The sequence below is a fragment of the Lissotriton helveticus genome, chromosome 7, assembly GCF_964261635.1.
Source record: "Lissotriton helveticus chromosome 7, aLisHel1.1, whole genome shotgun sequence".
Taxonomy (NCBI): domain Eukaryota; kingdom Metazoa; phylum Chordata; class Amphibia; order Caudata; family Salamandridae; genus Lissotriton; species Lissotriton helveticus.
The window spans coordinates 1,539,455,569-1,539,480,218 of record NC_136068.1 but is presented as its reverse complement, the minus strand read 5'-3'; the positions used below and the strand labels follow the sequence as shown (position 1 = coordinate 1,539,480,218).

At 48.2% G+C, this 24,650-nt stretch overlaps 1 protein-coding gene across 2 annotated transcripts in view; it reads right to left on the bottom strand.

Moving 5' to 3' along the window:
* Positions 1-15,203: 15,203 nt before the first annotated feature.
* LOC144770463 (E3 SUMO-protein ligase KIAA1586-like) overlaps positions 15,204-24,650 on the bottom strand; it is a 61,081-nt gene continuing 51,634 nt past the window's right edge. For both annotated transcript variants that reach the window (XM_078654986.1, XM_078654985.1), the window contains one exon: positions 15,204-19,368. In XM_078654986.1, coding sequence (XP_078511112.1) covers positions 16,923-19,187 — 2,265 coding nt within the window. In that variant the 5' untranslated portion in view covers positions 19,188-19,368 and the 3' untranslated portion in view covers positions 15,204-16,922. The remainder of the gene's footprint in view (positions 19,369-24,650) is intronic.

Here is a 24,650-nt window from a genome sequence, read left to right as displayed (position 1 = left end):
TGCAGAGGGAGTGCAAAGTGCACAGGGAGCGCAGAGTGCATAGGGAGCGCAGAGTGCATAGGGAGCGCAGAGTGCATAGGGAGCGCAGAGTGCATAGGGAGCGCAGAGTGCATAGGGAGCGCAGAGTGCATAGGGAGTGCAGAGTGCATAGGGAGTGCAGAGTGCATAGGGAGTGCAGAGGGCATAGGGAGTGCAGAGTGCATAGGGAGTGCAGAGTGCACAGGGAGTGCAGAGTGCACAGGGAGTGCAGAGTGCACAGGGAGTGCAGACTGCATAGGGAGTGAAGAGTGCAGGGTGCATAGGGAGTGCAGAGTGCATAGGGAGTGCAGAGTGCATAGGGAGTGCAGAGTGCATAAGGAGCGCAGAGTGCATAGGGAGCGCAGAGTGCATAGGGAGCGCAGAGTGCATAGGGAGCGCAGAGTGCATAGGGAGTGCAGAGTGCATAGGGAGTGCAGAGTGCATAGGGAGTGCAGAGTGCATAGGGAGTGCAGAGTGCAGAGTGCATAGGGAGTGCAGAGTGCATAGGGAGTGCATAGTGCAGAGTGCATAGGGAGTGCAGAGTGCATAGTGCAGAGTGCATAGGGAGTGCAGACTGCATAGGGAGTGCATAGTGCAGAGTGCATAGGGAGTGCAGACTGCATAGGGAGTGAAGAGTGCATAGGGAGTGCAGTGTGCATAGGGAGTGCAGAGTGCATAGGGAGTGCAGAGTGCATAGGGAGCGCAGAGTGCATAGGGAGTGCAGAGTGCATAGGGAGCGCAGAGTGCATAGGGAGCGCAGAGTGCATAGGGAGCGCAGAGTGCATAGGGAGCGCAGAGTGCATAGGGATTGCAGAGTGCATAGGGAGTGCAGAGTGCATAGGGAGTGCAGAGTGCATAGGGAGTGCAGAGTGCATAGGGAGTGCAGAGTGCATAGGGAGTGCAGAGTGCATAGGGAGTGCAGAGTGCATAGGGAGTGCAGAGTGCATAGGGAGTGCATAGTGCAGAGTGCATAGGGAGTGCAGAGTGCATAGGGAGTGCAGAGTGCATAGGGAGTGCAGAGTGCATAGGGAGTGCAGAGTGCATAGGGAGTGCAGAGTGCATAGGAAGTGCATAGTGCATAGGGAGTGCAGAGTGCATAGCGAGTGCAGAGTGCATAGGGAGTGCAGAGTGCATAGGGAGTGCAGAGTGCATAGGGAGTGCAGAGTGCAGAGTGCATAGGGAGTGCAGAGTGCATAGGGAGTGCAGAGTGCATAGGGAGTGCAGAGTGCATAGGGAGTGCAGAGTGCATAGGGAGTGCAGAGTGCATAGGGAGTGCAGAGTGCATAGGGAGTGCATTTAAAATGCCAATAGCTCAAATTCTCACAACTGCGAGACCTCACAAGAAGGACATCACAGCCAGCAGCTGTGCAAGCTTCTTACACTCACAAGGAGACCACAAGCAGCAGTGGTGCAAGCTTCCCTTACACACTCACAGCAGGTACTGTGCCAAGGCAGCAGCAGCAACAGAGCAAGAGTCCCTTACAAAGAACAGGAACAGCACAGAGATGCACAATGCAATTTTCTCATACTCACAGGCAGCAGCGGTGCAAGCTTCTCACACTCACAAGAAGGACATCACAGCCAGCAGCTGTGCAAGCTTCTTACACTCACAAGGAGACCACAGGCAGCTGGGGTGCAAGCTTCTCCCACTCACAAGAAGGACATCACAAGCAGCAGTGGTGCAAGCTTCTCACACTCACAAGAACGACATCACAGGCAGCAGCAGTGCAAGCTTCTCACACTCACAAGGAGACCACAGGCAGCAGAGGTGCAAGCTTCTCACACTCGCAAGAACGACATCACAAGCAGCAGTGGTGCAAGTTTCCCTTACACACTCACAGCAGGTACTGTGCCAAGGCAGCAGCAGCAACAGAGCAAGAGTCCCTTACAAAGAACAGGAACAGCACAGAGATGCACAATTCAATCTTCTCATACTCAGACAGCAGCGATGCAAGCTTCTCACACTCACAAGAAGGACATCACAGCCAGCAGCTGTGCAAGCTTCTTACACTCACAAGGAGACCACAGGCAGCAGAGGTGCAAGCTTCTCACACTCGCAAGAACGACATCACAAGCAGTAGTGGTGCAAGCTTCCCTTACACACTCACAGCAGGTACTGTGCCAAGCCAGCAGCAGCAACAGAGCAAGAGTCCCTTACAAAGAACTGGAACAGCACAGAGATGCACAATGCAATCTTCAAATACTCACAGGCAGCAGCGGTGCATGCCACCATTGCTACAATTACAATCTAACACACATAATTCCACTACACACCACATTAACACACTCCATAACACTTAGCAAAAATACATTACCATTTACAATGCCATTAGCTCAAACTCAAATAAATCCGAGCCCGATTGCATTTCTAATGCTTGTTATAAATGTTATGACCATTATCTAGAACCACGCTCATTGATCACTAGATCATTCGGTAGTTACACGGTACTTATTCTTACCTCCTCTCACCCGAACCACCTTTCACATGTTTTAATTTTAGCACACCCATTAGAACCAGAGTTGTTCACCATAAGAGACCGCCTCTCAGCCCTGAACAATAACACAGCCCTCCAGGCCTAGCAACTTAATTATATTATCCTAACTGTTGGACAGGCCACATGAAGGGCCGCTCTCCCCCGGCCCAACCAGGCCCGAGCCCAGCCACGCAAGTACCACACACCACCATTGCACGTCCACCGTCCCCGCAGGGACCCCTACACTCGAACCTGTTGACCGCGTAGGCCGACCCACTACCGGCCTGCGCGCCCATCCTGGGCGCCATCTTGGACACTCCACCACGAGGCCGCCTGGCCCCCGATCGACCTCAACCCTGGGCCTGGCCAGGCCTCAGACATTCCGGCACCAACATCCACCCAGGAGGTGAGCGGGCTACTTGGTCAGTCAATGGGAGCAAGAGGTGTCGATGGCTCTCCCCCGCCAAGTGCCGCTCGCCCATCGCCTCCCCGGGCGCTGGCTCCACCCCCCTGCTGGGTGTCTGGACTCCCTCCTCCCGGACCTCCCGACCTCCAAGTGCGAGGGTCCGGACATCAAAGCACACCAGCCCTATAACTGGGGCAGCTCCAGAGCAGGACGGCAGTTGTATCTTGGAGTCGAGAGACGCAAAGAAGAACTCATCCTTGACGGACTACTGGCGCTGCCGTAGCTCTGTCTTGTGCACCCTCGTCTTGCCTGCTGGCGCTGCCGCGGCTTTGGGAACCACCCTATCCTTCATCATCGTCGGGACCTGCTGGCGTGGCCGCGGACCGTTTGTAACCACCACCTTCATCGGGACCTGCTGGCTCTGCCGCGGACCGTCGTCTTCCTTCATCCATCTCGGGACCTGCTGGCTCCGCCGCGGCCCGTTCATCTACACCACCGAGCTCGAGGATTGAGAGCTATTTCCATCTTTTTGGTAACAAGACTGTCCCGCTACCCTTTTCCCAAACAGAGACCAGAATAGAGGGGACCCCTGAGTCCAGACCTCCTTGTACCATTCTACCGTACTTGAAGAATTGCCTATAAAGTATCGTTGAACTTTATCCTTGTGTGGTGTCCGTCTGTGGGGGGGAAGTTACTTGTCTGTACGATTCACTGGAGACGGCTCTCCCCGGAGACCTCTCCCCTTATCCTCGGCCGACCCTCCCGGTCCGTCTAACATTGGTGGCCAGCGGCGCGATCCGAATCACCGCATAAACCGTACAGAGAGTAGCTCACCCCACGGCGAATCACGATGTCAACTAAAGACAGCGGATCAACGGAGAAATTCCAGATGGAGAAATTGGATGAGTACAGCCATCGTGAACTTAAACAGTTCTGTATCGAATTAGGTATCGCTACCACCGGACTAAATACCAAAGATGACTTTAAGCAGGCCCTAGAATCTTGGGCAGAAACCGGGGCTGCCGGAACCCCCGATCAAAACATCGCAGCACAAACCCCCATGGCCCCTGAAGAGCGAAGAACGGGTCTCTCGCCAGACGAGATCCAGGAACGAGAAAGAACCCGACTACACGAGCTGGAAATGGCCCGGCTCAAAATGGACGTTGAACTGAAGTTGGCCGAACAGAAAATCAACTTAGAGCACCTGCGTCTCCGAGAAGAAAGAGAGGAGAAACAGAGACAAAGGGAGCTCGAGGAAAAGAAACTGGCATATGAACATGAGCGGAAACTAGCTGAAATCGACCTACGCAAACAGAATAAAGAAGCAGGGGTGTCCGAGCAACCCCACACTCCAGGGGCAACAGAGAAGAAGGTACACATCCCCAAGGATGTCGTTCGAGAATACTTCCGAGAGGACGACATCCAGCAATGGTTTAAGGCCTATGAAATCGCTATGACTGCACACCGGATCGATAGAAGCGATTGGGGGGCCGGTCTGTGGGGGAGATTCCTCAATGAGGGCCGCGACGCCCTGCTGCAACTCCCGGACCACCAGATGACCTCCTATGACCATATGAAAGCTGCACTCCTCACCCGCTATGGCCTCACACCCGAGATGTACCGTCAGAGGTTCCGAGACTGCACCCGCATCCCGGGTACAACTTGGGTGGACTATGTCAATTACTTTAGCCGAGCCTTCGAGGGCTGGATCAAAGGAAGCAAGGTCACAACCTACGAACAACTGTTCAATCTTATGGTATGGGAGCATCTGTCGAACAATTGCTTCATTGAACTTCGCCAGCACCTCCTCGACAGCAAGTTAACGGATCCCCGGCAGCTCGCAGCCGAAGCTGACCGGTGGGAGATCACCAGAGTGGGTCGAAATGGGTCCTACGAACAGAACCGGAACAACAATGGTCAGCACCGTCCCCGAGGAGGAGGAGGCCAAGGACGCGGAAGAAGCAACGCTCCGGTCACCCCCACTACCAGCACCACCCCCCCGGCCAACCGGGGCAGCACCCCAGCGCGACCGGGATATCGAGCCAATGGTACCTGCCATCGATGCCAACGAGTCGGACACTATGCAAACGACCCAAACTGCCCCCAGTACCAGAGCCCAAGACCCCGCCAAGTAGCCGCTGCTGCTCTGGGGGAGGAACAGATCTCAGAGGAACAAGAAGAATATGAACAGGAACACCAAGAATGGGAGCCAGCCGCCATGGCTCTCGCCTGCCTAGGGGGGAGAGACATGGTCCCGCGGGTCCCCCTACCCGCTAATACCCAGAAGTACAGCCAATGGGTGGGCATCAATGGACACCGGGCTGAAGCCCTTCGTGACACTGGGGCCAGTGTAACAGCCGTCCGCTGTCACCTGGTGACCCCCGAACAATACTTACCAAACATTCTCTGCCCTGTACGTTCAGCCGATAACTCAGAAAGTCTGTGTCGGATGGCCTGCGTCCCCTTCGAATGGGGAGGGGTCTCCGGCATGTTGAAGGTGACGGTCCGAGATGATGCCCCCGTAGACTGCCTCCTGGGTAATGACCTGGAAAGCTCTCCATGGGCAGCAGTCGAACGAAAAGAGCACCTGGGGATGTTGGGCGTCCCGGACTGGGCGTGCGTCACCACCCGGTCCATGACCGCCCGTGCCAACCCCCGCCCAGAGGAACCCGAATGGCCGGCGCCACCGCCTCCGGTCGCCCCCGCCGAAACCACCGACCGTGACGTCCCCCCCGAACCAGCTCAACCTCCAGACCTCGCTAACCCCGACCAGTGGCCTCAAGAGGGGGGGCCCACGCAAGAACAATTTCGCCAAGAACAAAAGACCTGTCCCTCCCTCGAGGGACTCCGCCAGCAAGCGCTAGCCCAAAGCGCAGGGGATACCTCCGGAACTCACTGGGTCTACTGGGACAATGATCTGCTGTACAGTGAGCAAAGAATCGCGGAGCTGGGGGCCAGCCGAGTCCTAGTGGTACCCCTCCGTTTTAGAGACTTTCTGCTAAACCTGGCCCACGATGTCCCCCTGGCAGGACACCTGGGTCAAGACAAAACCTATAGCCGCCTGGTGACCCACTTCTTCTGGCCCAAAATGAGGGACAATGTACACCAGCATTGCCGATCTTGCCCCACGTGCCAAGCCAGTGGAAAGAGCGGCCGCAAACTGAAAGCCCCCCTGCAACCTTTTCCCGTGGTCACCACCCCGTTCGAGAGGGTCGGAATCGATATCGTAGGGCCCCTGGACCCGCGCACAAAACAAGGCCATCGATTCATCCTGGTGCTAGTGGACCACGCCACCCGCTACCCGGAGGCTGTTCCCCTGCGGACTGTGACAGCCCCGGTAGTCGGCCGGGCTCTGATGGGGATCTTCTCCCGGGTGGGCTTCCCCCGGGAGGTCGTCAGTGACAGAGGCACGAACTTTATTTCGAAATATATGAAGTCTCTCTGGCAACAGTGCGGGGTTACCTACCGGTTCACGACCCCCTATCACCCTCAAGGAAACGGACTCGTTGAGCGGTTCAACCGCACGCTCAAAGGGATGATCGGGGGGTTGGAAGAGCCCCTCCGTCGCCAGTGGGATGTGCTGCTGCCGTGCCTCCTCTTCGCCTATCGAGAGGTTCCCCAGAAGTCCCTGGGCTTCAGCCCATTTGAACTGCTATATGGACACCCCGTGCGGGGGCCGCTCAGCCTAGTCAAGGAAGGCTGGGAGATGCCCCCTCTAAAGAACCCACCAGATGTTTTCCGCTACCTCCTAACCCTCCGCAACCAGACCCGGCGATTCCGAGAACTAGCAAAAGCCCACCTAGAGGCCAGTCAAGAGGACATGAAAAGGTGGTATGACCGGAATGCCTCCTCCATCGAATTTGAACCTGGGCAACAGGTATGGGTGATGTCCCCCACCGAACCCTGCGCCCTACAAGACAAGTGGACAGGGCCCTTCAAAGTGGTCGAGCGCAAGGGTCCGGCTACCTATCTCATCGACTTGGAATCTTCCCGGAACCCCCTCCGGGTCCTCCACGCTAACAGACTGAAACCGCACTTTGTACGGACAGAACTCAGCCTCCTGATGGCCACAGACAATGGGGCTGAAGAGGACTCCGAGCCCCTCCCTGACCTTCTACGAACTCGGGAGAAAGACGGCTCCGTAGATGGGGTCCGACTCTCAGAGGCCCTCACCCGAGAGCAACGCCAGGAGTGCCGAGTTCTCCTGTCACAATTCGCCAGCCTGTTCTCCCTCACCCCAGGTGTCACTTCCTGGTGTACGCACGATGTGGACACGGGGGACAGCCCCCCTATCCGCCACCGGGCCTACCGCGTGCCAGATCGGGTACGGGCCTGCATCCAGGAAGAAGTAGCCAAAATGCTCACGCTCGGGGTCATCGAGCCCTCAGACAGCCCCTGGGCCAGCCCTGTAGTACTGGTCCCCAAAGCAGCTGCCCCCGGCACCACACCAGAACTCCGGTTCTGCGTCGACTACCGGGGCTTGAATGCGGTCACCAGGACAGACGCACATCCCATCCCCCGGGCAGATGAACTAATCGACCGCATGGGAGCTGCCCGCTACCTCAGTATCTTCGACCTGACGGCGGGCTACTGGCAAATCGGCCTCACACCCCGGGCACAAGAACGTTCTGCCTTTTCCACTCCCGATGGCCATTACCATTTCACAGTCATGCCCTTCGGCATGAAGAATGCCCCAGCAACATTCCAACGGCTCGTCAATCAGGTCCTGGCGGGGCTCGAAGGATTCAGCGCCGCCTACCTAGACGACATCGCTGTATACAGCAACCATTGGTCCGAGCACCTCCACCACCTCCGAGCAGTGCTGCAAGCCCTTCAGCGAGCTGGCCTCACGATCAAGGCCAGCAAGTGTCAAATTGGGCAAGGGTCTGTAACCTACCTCGGGCACCAGGTGGGAAGCGGCCTGGTGGCCCCTCTGCAGCTAAAAATTGCCGCCATCCAGTCCTGGCAGCCCCCCATCACCCAGACCGAGGTACGAGCCTTCCTGGGCCTCACGGGCTATTACCGAAGGTTCGTGAAAGACTATGGTACTATCGTGAGGCCCCTCACAGAACTCACGTCAAAAAATCAGCCCCAGAAAGTCAACTGGACCCCAGAGTGTCAAGCTGCATTTGAACAATTGAAAGCCGCCATGTGCTCCGCCCCTGTGCTCCAGGCCCCCGACTACAGCCGGGAGTTCATCGTCCAGACGGATGCCTCCGACCATGGCATTGGGGCAGTCCTGTCTCAAGTGAACACCGAAGGCCGTGATCAACCGGTGGCCTTCATCAGCCGGCGACTCCTACCACGGGAACAACGCTGGAGCACCATAGAGAGGGAGGCCTTCGCGGTGGTATGGGCCCTCAAGAAGCTCCGGCCCTACCTTTTTGGCACACACTTTCGGGTACAGACCGACCACCGACCCCTGCAGTGGCTGATGCAGATGCGGGGGGAAAACCCGAAGTTACTACGCTGGTCCATCTCCCTACAAGGGATGGACTTCACAGTTGAACACCGGCCTGGGCCAGATCACGCCAACGCAGATGGCCTGTCCCGGTTCTTCCGCCTCGACGAGAAGAGTCCCCAAGAGGATGGGTAACTCTCCCCGCCTTCAGCTGGGGGGGACGCATGTTGGACAGGCCACATGAAGGGCCGCTCTCCCCCGGCCCAACCAGGCCCGAGCCCAGCCACGCAAGTACCACACACCACCATTGCACGTCCACCGTCCCCGCAGGGACCCCTACACTCGAACCTGTTGACCGCGTAGGCCGACCCACTACCGGCCTGCGCGCCCATCCTGGGCGCCATCTTGGACACTCCACCACGAGGCCGCCTGGCCCCCGATCGACCTCAACCCTGGGCCTGGCCAGGCCTCAGACATTCCGGCACCAACATCCACCCAGGAGGTGAGCGGGCTACTTGGTCAGTCAATGGGAGCAAGAGGTGTCGATGGCTCTCCCCCGCCAAGTGCCGCTCGCCCATCGCCTCCCCGGGCGCTGGCTCCACCCCCCTGCTGGGTGTCTGGACTCCCTCCTCCCGGACCTCCCGACCTCCAAGTGCGAGGGTCCGGACATCAAAGCACACCAGCCCTATAACTGGGGCAGCTCCAGAGCAGGACGGCAGTTGTATCTTGGAGTCGAGAGACGCAAAGAAGAACTCATCCTTGACGGACTACTGGCGCTGCCGTAGCTCTGTCTTGTGCACCCTCGTCTTGCCTGCTGGCGCTGCCGCGGCTTTGGGAACCACCCTATCCTTCATCATCGTCGGGACCTGCTGGCGTGGCCGCGGACCGTTTGTAACCACCACCTTCATCGGGACCTGCTGGCTCTGCCGCGGACCGTCGTCTTCCTTCATCCATCTCGGGACCTGCTGGCTCCGCCGCGGCCCGTTCATCTACACCACCGAGCTCGAGGATTGAGAGCTATTTCCATCTTTTTGGTAACAAGACTGTCCCGCTACCCTTTTCCCAAACAGAGACCAGAATAGAGGGGACCCCTGAGTCCAGACCTCCTTGTACCATTCTACCGTACTTGAAGAATTGCCTATAAAGTATCGTTGAACTTTATCCTTGTGTGGTGTCCGTCTGTGGGGGGGAAGTTACTTGTCTGTACGATTCACTGGAGACGGCTCTCCCCGGAGACCTCTCCCCTTATCCTCGGCCGACCCTCCCGGTCCGTCTAACACTAACTTGTTCCTAATTGTCTCTAAATGGGTTCTCGATAGGAATTGGCTGCCGAATCCAACTCTGGAATCATGCAGAAGTCAGTTTATTGCTGCATGTTTTTGCTGACGTTTGCTTATAATCTTTGAGAAAACTGTTTCTGACAGGTTCCCCTGTTGTTTTTCTTCCCATGTCTTGTCCCAACAGGCAGTGTGGTTAACACCAGGCAATTCATTTTTGTAGTTCTGATGATGATCCCTATAAATTAATGAGTTTCGGAGCGAAACGTCGTAGACATGCTAAATAGTGCCACTCGTTTTCATTAATATTGCTCAATGTGGTCACTATAAATGGTTAGCTTGCTTCGTTGTATGACTGGCTCAAGCTTCCAATGCTCCAAATTTTCCTGCTAATATTTTTGTTTATGTTTTATTTTTAATGTTTTTTTCGTTCTTTGGACTTACATTTCGGGTGCAGAATTGCGTCCCGTTGTACTGTTCCTTCTTCCAGTACCAAAGTATTCTTTGTTCTCATTTTCATATTAAACGCTCTGTCCGGTTGGACATCGTAAATGTTATAGTACATATCCAGGTCTATATTGTATTTGTTGTTGTTTTATACTTGCCTCCTAAGGACCATTGTTCTATAAAATAATTGACACCCTGGCTCCTTAGTTACTTTTGGGGGTCCCTTGTTTGTTTATAATAATTTCCTGCAGAGCGTAGCTCGCTTCGGGCCCAGGCCTCTCACGCAGTCGGAGCAGCGTCTCACGGCAGCCCAGCCAGGCCGGCCTTACGGGTCATCCGTACCACCTCTTTCTGACAGATCAACAGGGCCCTCTGCCACGCGCCACGCCTCCTCCGATGTCCGACCCAGTCACAGTGAGATCCCTGCAAATAGCAGATATCTCTGGCTCTTTTGTAAGAAGGATATTTAGGGATTATGTTGCGGCCAGCAGAGCCCTCTCAATAAGGGGCCATCTTGCTGCTCGGCAAGCCACACTCCAGGGCAGCACATTTTTATCATTTCCAATACTGCGGGGATAGCACACTTTAATAAAAAAAAATTGGCTCTGGGTTGGTCAATACCTTTGAGACGGTCTTCGGAGTTATTTCACCTTTCATACACTTCATGCTGTGAAGCCTTTTTGGAGGCTTACTGCTTCTCCTATTCCTCTCTGTTGGGACACTAATTTTATTCTATTTGCTCCGCAATGGATGTTCCGTCACACAGACAAAAGGGGATGGCACTTAGACATGTGCTACTGTTTTGTGAGATAGTAATGCAGTCCTTTGGTGCATCCTTGCTTCAAGAACTAAATGAAAACTGCATGCAGCCCGTATTCCACTGTCAGCTGTGCACTTTCGAGTGTGCCCTGGATATATGCATGGGGGATGCAACCGGCCCAATCTACGGACATTGAACTGCTGGTGGGGCGCATAAAGACTCTCTTGTATAGATGGCCTGCGTGATTGCCGCTGCTTCCAAACACATATTATGAGCCCTCCTGGGATACTTCAGCTCCTGGTGACTTGGATCCAGCTCGTCCTCTGCAGATGGCACTACTGGCCATCACTTCTTCAGCGGCTGGTGAGGGCATTGGATTGGAACATATTTATTCCTTGGAGATAGAGAGAGGGGGTGCTAACGCAACAATCGTCTGTGGATGCTGGGAACAGCAAGGTGTCATCTACTCCTCTGAAATAATTCTAAAATCTAGGAGTGTCAAGATTTTTGAATTCGGCTAGATTTATATTTTTGCTGAATATCTTTTAAAATTAGGTCTTTTTTTACTTACCCTTTTCTCTATTGCGTTTTTAAATACAATTTGGCTTTCGATATCCTTTTATTATTAAAGAAGCACAATGCTTTTATAATTTTAGATTTTATATTAAATCTACTTAGCATACATTTTAGGAAGCTTTTTAGTCGCGACACAGCCAAGGAGAGGGTGTCATATGGTCACATTAGGCCACCATTTTACATGCTCACGTTTAAAGTTTACATCTTTTCTTGCATGCTGACATTTAACACACACATGGCTTGCGGGCTTGCAAGGATAATGTTCCATGAAACAACTTTGCTTACATTTACACATCTTCATAGGCATATTATCAGAGCCTTCAACATTTAATACAAAAGTTAAAGTTCACTGTGCAAAATGATGATGTTTATTATTGTTCGCTTGGCGACAGCTTTGTCAGAATAGAATCAATAATTATAGCATTATTGGGACTTCGACATGTCAACATGGGTGAAGTTTGTTATAAAAACATCATCACTCCTTTGTTTACTAAGAAAAGCATTTTGCTGACACCGTCGAGGTTGGTCCATGATGGATTTTGAGCCCAGCTGAATCTTGTTTACCTCATCAGAAGGATGGTGCCCAACTCTACACCAAGAAGGACTCCCAGATGATAGGCAATTGGGGACCAAGATCACCATACAGGCATTCTGGCAGATTAACCCAACCTAGGCCTACTAGGATAGGGACTCCATTTAGGAGCACAAATATAACTATTGTTATATGCAAGCATATATTCTTTAACAGCACAATGGTTCAATTGTTCATTTTCCTTACCATTCTCGTAATGCTGATTAGTCAGTTTTGTTCCATTCTAATAATTATTGCAACACATATTTTACACAAGAGTCTTATTGCTTCAATAAATATTGAACTGCCAATTCGAGTATTTCGTGTGTCTCCCTTTAGGAATGCATAAGTTACCAAACTAAAGGGTTTCTAGGTCTATTTCCACAAATTCTTTGGGGATGTCAGGGTTGTTGTGGTCTGAAGCTGCACATACCACCAGTTACCTTGTTAGGTTAGTGGTACAGATGGTGTTTTGTGAGCTAGCCAGGACTAAGGCCAACATAACCTTGATGGTGTGCATAGAATCAGTCTTGCACAGTTTTGACAATATGTTGTCCAACAAATGCAGTTTTACTGAGAAAGTATGAACCTTAGGACATAGCACCGCCAACATTCTAGCTTGACTACTTATTTAATGGGCCCTTCCCTGAGTACTTTTCTTGTGTGGTGCATTGAGACCCTATGCACCAGCAGGAGGTGAAACACCTCGGAACTCCAGTGTTGCCCCACACTTATAATTCCACTGGGGTCAGTAACTACTACTAACGGCCTCAACAGAATTATCGGGCCGCTCACAATTTGTGCTTTAGAGTAAAACTGCACATGTGGCAATATGACATCACAGTACTGTAAAATATTGCGGGGTCCACGAGCAAAAATTAAACTTGTTAGTTTTCAGGTGTGGGTGTAATACACCTAATACGAGGGAGGGAGAGACTGTGTGTGTGTGTGTGTGTGTGTAACGGAGGGGTCATGGGGCACGCGAATACAACATCCTTACATTCTTCCAAGTTCAGTGTGATGGTTTGCATTCAGGAATATCATAGACTCTGCTCTGGTGATAGTCCACCACAGCAGTGACCAGTGAATTTACATGGGACGCGAAAGCCTTTTCCGAATCCCTCAAAATGACCTGGTTCCTGGCATTGGTCTCTGGCTCTAGTGCATCTCTCAGAAGCTGTGGCCAATCAATGGTAAGAGTTTCAATGCTCTACTGGGCCATTAGAGTGCCTCAGTCTTTGGTCCATTCAGGCAGGCCTCCAACATCTAGCAGTGAATACATTGCATAAACCTGTATATATTGTTCCGATACTGTGATGCGAACCTTAGTCTAGGGATGGGCTGCGCACACTGGGTAACACAGATGGTGTGATTCGATGTACCGGTGAGCACACGTGTTGATCAACAGTGAAGCTAGGAAGGATCCCTGGGGAACCCGCAGCGAGCCTCAAGTTCTTGGATACAGGGCGATGACTGCATGAAGGTTATTATTTAGGCGGCGCTACAACTATGAAGTTGTAGCGCCTCTTCACTGCGTGCTGCTAGAGCGCATCTTTAGCACAAGCCATGAGACCGCTGACTCACTCTCCTTAAAGATCAGGGCTTCACTGCAGGCGGAGTAACGCCAAGCCTCCCCCCATCGAGTGTCACTAGAACTCCTCATTTATCATACAGTAGGCAGCGTGTGACTCACTAGCTGTCGCCCAAACATTGGGGCTTCACCGCTGGCGAAGTAGGGCCCTTCTCCCAGACCAAGGGAGGAGCGGCGGGAGAAACCCTAAACAACAAATGCGGTTCATGTGCATTTCCCATAGGCAAGAGACACTAGTCTGTAACGCGCCAGCACTAATGACAGGGAAGGCTGGTATTGATTGAGGGGTGCAGAAATGCGGCTGTAGGGTGTCTGGGGCAAGAACGTAACAACAAGCCTGGGAGTGGTGCATGCGCACTTGTGCCCGTCGCTGCACATAAAAAACAGATGTAACACTGCGCGCAGCTGCGCATAACTGCTACAGTTCCAGGCAAAGGTGGGACTTGCACCTGCCTTTGCCCAATTGCGTGCTGCTTCGCACGCAAAGACCAATAGAAACAAAGCAAAAAAAATAAAATACCTGCATGAGCGTGTGAAAAATACAGATTGATTTCAAGAGGTCGTTTTCCTAGAGCAACACATGCGCGCTGCCCTAGGCTTGACCTAAAAAGAAAGACAAACCTCCAGTCAAAGTCTCAATTTAAATAGAAGAAAGTGGCAGGGATTAAAGGCAAACATGTCACAGATACTGAGGACACAGCTTTAGAACGGAGAGTGGGTTTTGGATGTGCTTTACAGCACATAAGAAGTCACAATAGTTCACCAGATTATTATGTGTCTGGCGGCAGTAGTAATGAGTGACAACGTCGAGGTGGAAACACAATTTTACTGAGAAAATACGAATCGTACGACACGGGGTGCTCAGAGCAAAAATCCTGCGACGACCTCTGCCCTAGCACCTATTCCTTCATAGTGATGTAAAGGATTGTGCTTTGGCTCAAAGCATCTGATACTCTTTTCTTTAACGCATACTTCCCCACACGTCAACAGGACAGAATGATACCCTTCTCTCTAAAGCCTCAGGCATTGGCACAATGTCAGGGGAGGAGCCTTCACAGATCACGTCCAACACAAAGAGTCTAAAACAACCTCCTCCTCCTAAACCTGGCTCAGTGCTGAAAAGATGCCCCATTACCCTCCTCCCTCCCCCCACACACACACTCATTCAAAACTTAAGTAGGACTCTGCTGACTTTTGTTTAGGAGTGCCTAAATAGCAACTCCTGGCCAAAATTAAAGGCGCTCCTGAAGCAACCTCTGAAATCTGAAGAAAACGTACTCATTTAGGCATAATCCTTTGCATACTGGTTCTTGGAAGTACAACTCCAGGATTTTGCTGTGGGCTTTGAATGAGCATCAGTCAATATGACATAATTTGCTGTCTACTTGATCAGCTGCCACAATTCCTGTCCGAACAGCTTATGAACCAAACCCCCTCCCCCACCCCCCAAAAGTAATTTGAGGCAAAAAAAATTCCAGGTTCCCATTCAGTATTGTCCATGGCCTGTACAGCTGGTACTACTGTGAGAACTGATGTAGTACTTTTTCATCAGTTAGTAAAAAGGGCAACAGTCCTTCCCCTCTTCCGTAGCCACAGAGGGCTTGAAAGTCAAAGCAGAAAACGAGCAGAATTAACAGCATAAGTACAGGCTCTCAGAGAAAACACTGCAGAAGACAGAATTGTTTTTAAAGAGGATTCAACCTTTTTTTTATATAAACAGGTTCTGACACTGTAGCACCAACATCATCCTGCTAGGGTGGGCACAACAATAATTTCTAACATGACCAGAAATAATCCACAAAACCGAGGAGAGGGGCGCTTTTGCCAGACTCTAGGAAGAACACATGTCTGGGGTTCTGCACACTCTCACAGAACAAATGTAGAGCAAGTGAAGGAGACTCAGAACAAATATCAGGTTGCCCATAGTGAAAGCATTATTCACCCGTTGGATAACAACATCCAAAGTAGACTAGGGGAACATCCTTCAGTCTCAGGGTGTCCTAAAGAGATACTTTACCTCCGAAAATATTTTCTCTCTTTCTCAAAGAATACAATTCCACATCATCCTGAAAAGGTACAGCTGTCTCCTTCTAGTGTCCCCATAATGCCAGCAGTGTTCAGCCAACTAAAGAATCAATGAACCGCAAAAGCTGCCCAAAAAGCCAAGCAAAACAATCAGCTAACCTTTGCAGGACTCACTATGTGAAAAATGTGAAATGTAAATGTTATTTACAAAGTTTTGAGTCATTTGGAAACTTTTTAAAGGTGGCAACATTTTGTCAACTCCAACTGCAGGTGCAAATTCTTTCGAAAAAGGTTTTCCCAAAAAATATCCTCCAAAAACCTTTTCTGGACAAGTGAGATTTCTATAAACAAAGCCTACATTTAGGGTTTTTTCCCCGTATTTTTTTTAAACTTCACATTCTGGTTTCCGGAGTTCTTGATAAAAGCCTGCAAAAGAAAGACATTGTAGCTTCACACCTAAAATTAGTATCCAACATTAATGGTGAAAAGAACATGCAATTTCACATTAGATATTGGGGAGGCGCTCTAAAACAAACAGAACAGAACAGAGAGAAATAAAAATCTACCAGTGCGAAGCAGGTCAAGCAAGGGAAAATAGGTGACACAGAAAGGGGAATAAAAAAAAAAAAAGGTGAGATGATTAGATAGGAAGGCACATTTTATATATTACTTTAGGATGGTGCAATTTAGAGACTTGGTTATGGTTCATTCCATAACAAAATATGGGGTAAGTCAAATAAATGATGTCTTTAAAATGGCTTTTTAAAATCAATGGGTCCATTGAATACACAATTTGAAAAACTATGTAAACCATTATTTTATATTCCAATTACTCCATTGTATAAAATGAAACAAGTCATATCAGTAGCTAGTCAGATTTAAGTTACAGTTCTTTATAAAATATGCTATGCTGTCGGTACAAGACTGAACAAAAGTAAATTGTTTAAGATGCATCTTAAGATGTGGCTAGTGGATAATGATTAAAACATTTCAAAATGGAGCCTCTGACATCCCACCTACTATTGTAGTGTTTGAGAGAACAATTTTTGGAAGCTGCCGAGGCATAACAGACAAGAAATCAAAAACTTTCATAAACTATGTACAAGACTGAAGAAAAGTAAATTGTTTAAGATGCATCTTGTGATGTGGCTAGTGGATGATGATTAAACATTTCAAAATGGATCATCTGACATCCCACCTACGATCGTAGTGTTTAAGAGAACCATTTTTGGAAGCTGCTGAGGCTTAACAGACAAGCAAGAAATCAAAACTTTCAGAAACTGCAATGTGTTTACAACATAAATTCCTGCTCCGGAGACTCAAATATTTTTAAACAGGCAGATAGCCAGTACTTTTTCCCCATGCCAGTGTGTCCTTTATTTATCCATCAAAGCCCAAACAGCATCTAAAGCTGATGTGCTGTCTGGGTCTGTCTGTTTCCTTTCCTTACTTCTAATGTCATCAGCAGCTCTCCGTCCTTTATCAATCCATGCCTGTACATATGGGTCCGGGTTGAATTTAGTCAACGGTGGGCCAACAAGATTTAGAAACAACAAGGAAGATATCGTGTCTGTATGCAGTGATGCTCGCCCAGATGTGTATATGAGATTCAGTTGAGAAATTCCCTGTTGACACTCCACAGTTGATATAGAAATAGTATTCACAGTTGTCAAAAGCTCTTCGTAAGGTTTTTTCACTTCCTTCCCTCCTGAATCTTTATACTCTCTATAGGCTTGAATAGTTTCATGCTTTGCGATGTCAAATCTTTCACAGAGGGATGCAATCTCACTTTCTCCATAAAGAGAAGGTAATTCTTGGGGCCAGAATTGTTTATACAGAACTGTAACTTCACTGATTAGGGTGTCAAACCGAGCATTGTCATTAACACCCTCATCACCCCCAGTAGATAAACGCTTTCGCAAATGATCTACAAGACTGCGAAAAAAATTTTCATGCTCAACTTTTTTGTTCTTCGTCGTTTTTCCTGCGTGTAAAGTCACACCCTGAAACATGTTTTCTTTTATTGCCTGCTCACATTCTGAAGAATGAATCCCTCGCTTGTCTACCATTGCCTCAAACACTGCTATCTGTTGACAAAGGGCGCGATCTGCATCAATTATTGTGATGTCATGTTTTTGAAGTTCAAGCGATAACTCTGATAATGCTTGTAGTGCATCATATATGATACCAAGGTTAGCAATGAACTGTACCGATGACAACTCTCTACTTAAGGCAGTGTACATATTACGTGTTGTACTGTCACGGGAAGTATCACCAGCAGCGGTAATAAAGTGCTTGTAAAGAGAAGGATAGGCATTCCATACAGCTTCAACGGTTCTGCAGCTTGAGGAAACCCAATTAGTATCTATCACTTTACCTATTTTACTAAGTTGGATATGAAGAGCTTCTGCACATTCTTGTAGATGCCAACTATTTTTTAATGATGTGTTAAAAAGAAAATATAGCTTGTCTATAAAGTTTTTGAAACTATTTGTAGCTTCAATCTCTTTCATTACCTCATTGACAATAAGTTCAAGGCGATGTGCTGAGCAGTACCAGACTACAATATTTGGAGCAACTTTTTCCTGTAAAAGCTTCACAACACCACTTTCACGGCCACAAATAACTGACTCGCCATCACAAGTGACTGACACTAGGCATTTGCTTAGAAAGTCTTCGCTTATGTCAACTGGGTGCTTTTTGAGTGCTGAAAACAAGCTGTTCACTACGCCTTCAGGAGACAAATCAGTCAGGTCAATAAGGTCAACAAAAACATTAGCTGGAGACTTCATTTCAGCTAGCTGTATTCTCAGGTACACAATTAAAAAAAATTTTTTGTTCAACGAAGTGGTCTCATCCAGTAAAAGGCCCACTTTAGGAGCTAGGGAAGTTATTTTTGCAAACATCTTTTTTTTCATTTCTGATGATATGTGCTGCTGTATATTTGAGCATGCCACATTTGAGTGCAGAATTCGCCCCATATCCAATCCATTCAATTGCTGGCACTCAATCTCTGCCTCAAATCCAAAGGCTGGCCTGTTCTGTTTCGCATCTTGATAAGCTGTACGGAATACTCTAGATGTTCTTGATAGCTGAACTGACTGGGCTTTTGCTGTTACATGCAATAACGAGTTGCCCTTTGCTTCCTCTAATATCTTTGCAGCTGTGTTATGTGCTTTAGTCAGTGAATGTTCGGTCATCTTTTTCCGTAAAGACTTTTGTTGCTTTTCTTTATTAGCACCATATGAACATATAGTTGACTCACTCCATTCTCTCGACAACTTTATTCCATGGAATTTCTCTGCACCATTGCAACGACTGACTTGATGACAAATAGCACACCCAAGTGTTGCCCCATTAACAATTAACCATGGATACTTCCATGTATAATAATTGTATTGTTCAGGATTCCACCCATTAGGAAGCTTGCATTTCTGAGAAAGCGCTGTATGTTGGTCATCTGATTCTTCACCAATGATCTTCATTTCTGAATCACTGTCAATCTCGATCTTCACATAGCACACCCCATCTTCTGGCGGACTACTCGGTGCCATTTCTTCAGTAGGCATGCTGACACTACTGCTGGCAGTCTCAAGTTTTATTTCTGCACTTGTCCCACCTGGGCAGTTTGTATCATTCATTTTTAGTAAGACTTTGTTTTTTAAATACTTTGCACTAGCAGGCTCATTATCCGTGCTGGAACAATTGTTTTTTAAATACTTTGCACTAGCAGGCTCATTATCCGTGCTGGAACAATCAGCTTAGCTGTCCCCAGATTCTGAAAGATATGACCATGTTGTCTCCTGAATACCTTGGGATCTTCTAGGGAAGTGAAAAAGAAAAAAAGAGAATAGACATGAGAAACCATTCATATTACTTTATTTCTGCCAAAAGGGCATAAACGACAATACATCAACATCGAGCATACATACAATTAGCCCAGTTAAAAACAATCCAAAAAAATACAGCTTTACAAAAAGATAACGCAAAAAATACAAGGTATAAAGTCTGCATGTAAGATCTCAGAAGTAAAAATAAGAATCCTTTCAACAAGAACAATATTTCATTACTCCCCTCTTCCCTCCTGAGGAAAGACAGATCTCCCTTATTTGTCTGAAAATTGGTTACTACACATCTGGCACAAGCAGCCTTAGTAAGAACCTTGTGGAAATGTGGTAACAATAGGAAAAAAAAGCATGCAGATGTTTAAAATTGTTCCTCCTATTTAGACTTTACAAACATGTTGCAGCATATGGCAATTGTAGGAAACTTGCAGCCTTAATTCGGAAAATATGCAATAAGAAGGTAGGTATTCAGGCAGCATTTTTACAGTACAGGATGGCAAATAGATGGCAATCAGAAGTAAAAATAAGAATCCTTTCAACAAGAACAATATTTCATTACTCCCCTCTTCCCTCCTGAGGAAAGACAGATCTCCCTTATTTGTCTGAAAATTGGTTACTACACATCTGGCACAAGCAGCCTTAGTAAGAACCTTGTGGAAATGTGGTAACAATAGGAAAAAAAAGCATGCAGATGTTTAAAATTGTTCCTCCTATTTAGACTTTACAAACATGTTGCAGCATATGGCAATTGTAGGAAACTTGCAGCCTTAATTCGGAAAATATGCAATAAGAAGGTAGGTATTCAGGCAGCATTTTTACAGTACAGGATGGCAAATAGATTTTCTTTGGATTAGGCAGCACATTTATATTACACGGTCGACCACGATATTCTGGTCGGCCGTGTCAGGGAGGCCGGCATCCAGGGAGCTGCCCTTGACTGGGTTCGCTCTTTCTTGAGCAATCGCCATCAGGCTGTCCGGCTCTCCCAGTTCGCTGCAGATAAAGTTGGGTTGACATGTGGCGTCCCACAGGGCTCTTCCCTTTCTCCCCTCCTTTTTAATTTGTACCTTACCCCCCTCATCCGGTCTTTACGAGGTAGTAATAACACTGCATTCAATTATGCAGATGAAATCCAGCTGATCTTTGACATCGATCCCTCGGCCCAATCCATCCACAATTTCCAGTCCACGCTGTGTCACATCAGTGACTGGATGGGGGCAAACCATCTTAAACTCAACCCCGACAAGACCGAATTGGTTCTTGTCGGGGGTGCAACCAACCCGTGGATTTCCAACTTTTGGCCCATCAGCTTGGGTCTCCCCCCTCGCTCTGCTGACTCAGCCAAAAGTTTGGGGGTGATCATTTGTAATGATCTTTCGATGAAGCCCCAGATAATTGCTGTGGTCTCTTCTAGCTTCTTTCATTTGCGGAGAATCCGCAAAATCGCCTGCTTTCTTACCACAGAGGCCCTCACCATGACCTTACTGGCCTTGGTAATCTCCAGAATAGATTACGCCAATTCTCTCTATGTTGGTATCCCCGCCTACCAGCTGAATCAATTGCAGCTGGTTCAGAACCAGGCTGCTCGACTAATCTTCTGCCAGCCTAAGCATCAGCATATTCACCCCCTGTTAAATACACTCCACTGGCTCCCTGTGGCCGAGCGCTGCAATTTCTAATTAGGTTGCACCATTTTCAAGGCCCTGGCCGGCCTTGGCCAGTCATTCATCTCATCTCTACTTCACCATTATGCTCCTCCCCGTTACCTCCGTTCCTCTCATCTGGCTTTACTTAAGACACCTGTCTTCAAACGCAAGAAACATGGAGGGCTTGGATTCTCGTTTCTTGCTCCATCTTTTTGGAATGCCCTCCCCTTAGAATGCAGGCTTACTACCTCCTACACTCACTTCAGATCCGTTCTTAAAACCCACCTGTTTCATAGAGCACACAACTAGGTCTTCATCTCCTTTCGCTCTCGCCCTGACAGTTCCTTCTCCATCTCCCTTCGCTCACAGTGCCAAGAAACCGTTAGGTGTTAGTTGCGCTTTACAAGAACCTTTACAAAGATGTCCTATGGTGGCAGATGTCAAGAGTAGCAAGGTATTTTAAACAGCATCTTTGCAAAACAGTCACAAGTACCCGTTCCTGCCTGTGTTGAATCGATCCAGCATTCAGTCTCCCAGTGAAGTGCCTTCCTGGTGCTCCAATGTGTGCCTAGAACCACGTTCAGCAGTAGTGTAATGTAGAAATGGAGCTCATTCCATGTAGTATGACTTGCAAGACCTCCACAAATTACACCAGTAGGAGAGGAGTCAGCAAGAGGCACATGCAACAAAGCTTGCATCAGGAGGTAGTCCATTGGCAAGTCAAAATTTACCACATTGCAAAAAGGAAGGATATGAAGCCAAGTACTCACAACTGCTTTGCAACACTTGATAGGGGTGGTGCAGGACAGCACCATTTGCTGAGGGATTAAGCCCTTCAGCAAGGCATATAGGTGGTTTGTTGGATGAGAAGGCTAATCCCGGAATAACATCTCCAGGTATTGAATCCCAAGGCATTCTAGAACATGTCCCAGCAAACTATCAACATAGCTGCTATTTCACTACTTGAAGGAGAGCTACACCTGCAGATCCCTGCAGCACGACCCACTGGGAGGTACATTAGCACCACGAAGGGACTCTTACCCTGCACACAGCATTCCTGTTCATTAGGGCTTAAAGCGGTCAAGGCAGAACAAAGATGGACTGGAGCAGGAGCTCATAACATTGTACAGGGAAATGCACAGTATTTATCACTGCAAAAGAACAGTCAAATAGTGTATAAATACATTAACCTCTCATGCAAATGGGATACACTGAACAGTTAATGTGCCTACAAATATATGATCCAAACCTGGGCTCCAAAATAGTTATTACGTGCAGCAACCTGCCCCTTATTTGAAGACATATGGATGCAATTAACAGTTCACTGAAACTCCTATTAAATCTAGTGATGCATTGTTATACCAAGTTTATAATGACTAACTGGTGAACTAAGAGAGGGACACAATAAGCGCATCATGAAAACCCTATTCAGAATATCAACCTTAAAAAGATGATAGTTTGAGAGTGCCAACTTTCAGGATTTGAACCAATGTGAAGTAGACTCAATCAGAACGCAGCAGCAATAATTTAAGGAACTCGCCAACATACAGGATGATCAAACGCTAGCAGGCTTGACTATACCGTGAAGTATTGATCTAGTGTACAAATATAATATGGAACGGTAAACTATTTCATTTTCTCTACATACTGAAACTTTTTAGTTAACAGCTGACTGAAGAAGTTGGACAATGTAATAAGTTAACAACAATAATGAGCCTGAGGTACAGAGACATGGAAAGCAGGTTCATTTTATAATATTTTGAGTTTTCTATAGCGCGAACAAGATCCAGATTAGGGTATCAGAGCGCTTTACCAAAAAAAGTCTATGTGTGAAACATTTGCAAAACAAAGCAGAGATAGTAACAAAAACATTTTTAACAAATTCTAGCATGCAATAGAGACGGTCCTAGCAATGATTTGTTCGGAGTAGTGGGACGCCAGTTAGAGTACGAATAAGTCACAGAGGTGAAGGTATGATTAAGGGGAGTGTAACAGAACCCTAGAAGTCAGAGAGATAGCTGTTGAGCTAGTAAGGCCCCATACAATTGGGCAGGTGCGGAGTTAAGGGAGTAATTTGCTCATTAGGAAAGATATTGTTTCCCTTTTGAATAGCAGTTTAGAGGAGATTTTTCTGATGCATGACGGTAGTGAGTTCCATTTTCAAAGTGCCGCTCCGGAGAAAGCTCTGTCATACGTTTTTTTCTTACTGAAGCGGGAGGCTTTCAGGAGTAGGTTGTTGGAGCTCCTGGAATGTCTGTTTCCTCCAGATAACGTGAGTTTCTGGGATAGGTACTGGGGGGTGTTGTGATGAAGAGCTTTGTGGGAGATACAGGCCATTTTTAGGTGTATTCGAGCTTCATAGTGCAGCCAGTTGAGCGTGTTTAGGTGTGGTGAAATGTAGCCAAATTTCCTAAATCCTGTTAGGAGTCTTGATGCAGCGTTGAGGCAGGCCTTTAGCGGGGCTTTAGAGATTTTGGGCAGTTCCGCAAGGGTAGTACAGCCGTACTCCAGCCTCGATATGACTAAAGCCTGTACAGCAGTTTTGAAATTAGGGTTCTCAATGAATGGTTTCTTTTTTCTAATATAGCTGAGGTGAAAGCGGGCGTTTTGGCGAACAGGTTGATGTGTGTTTGCGTGTTACGTGTTGTTTTTTATCCGGTGTAATTCCACGCGAATTGGTGGAGTTTTTTAGGAGGGGAGATTAAGAGAAATTCATTTTTTGCAATTTTAGCTTAAGGAAGTTGGTCGTTAACCAGTGGGCCGTCTTTTCGAGCGCTTGATTCATCGCCTTTATCTCTTTAATGGAGGTGATCTTAATATAAAGTTATGTGGCATTCGCTTACATGTGATAGGAGATATTCACCTGCAGTAGTATTTCGGTTAGTGGTGCGACATAGAGGTTAAATAGCGCAGGGGAAAGGGTTGAGCCTTGTGGTACTCCTAGTAGGCTGGGTGAGGCAGCAGAAAGGTTTATTATTCACTAAGAACGATTGCGTTCTGTTCTCCGGAAAATATTTAAACCATTAAAGGACTGTGCCAGAGAAGCCATCCTTTTTTCTGTTTTCCAGTCTTCTTAAAATGTTGTTGTGATTGACCGTGTTGAAGTCTGAAGAGAGGTCGAGCAGTACTAGTAGACAGGTTTCATTGCGGTCAAGAGCGAGGAGGGGGTCATCTACTATATGCAGAATCACTGTTTCTGTGCTATGACCAGGTCTGAAACCAGATTGGCAGTAGTTTGAAATCTGTGATGTGTAGGTTCAGTTGTTGCTGAACACATTTTTCCAGGACTTTGGCTAGCATGGGAATATTGGTAATAGGTCGGAAGATATTATGGTCGGATGGGTTTGCTGTCAGTTTTTTAGGTCTCACCTGAGACAGCGCATGCTGTCTCTTCGAGACATTTAGTAAGTGCTTTTAAAAGTGCCACCAGAGGCTTTTGGTGGCCTAAAGCTTGCGTGCATGTGAGCGTGCATGTGCACAGCTGCCATCTGCCTTTCTGTCATGGCTCATTAAGCCTTCCAGCGCGTGAATCATGCTCCTCCATCCCCTTGCTGTCTGCTCTCACTACCCCCTCCCTTCTCCCCCTCCCTCCTCGTTAGCATGTTATTCTTAA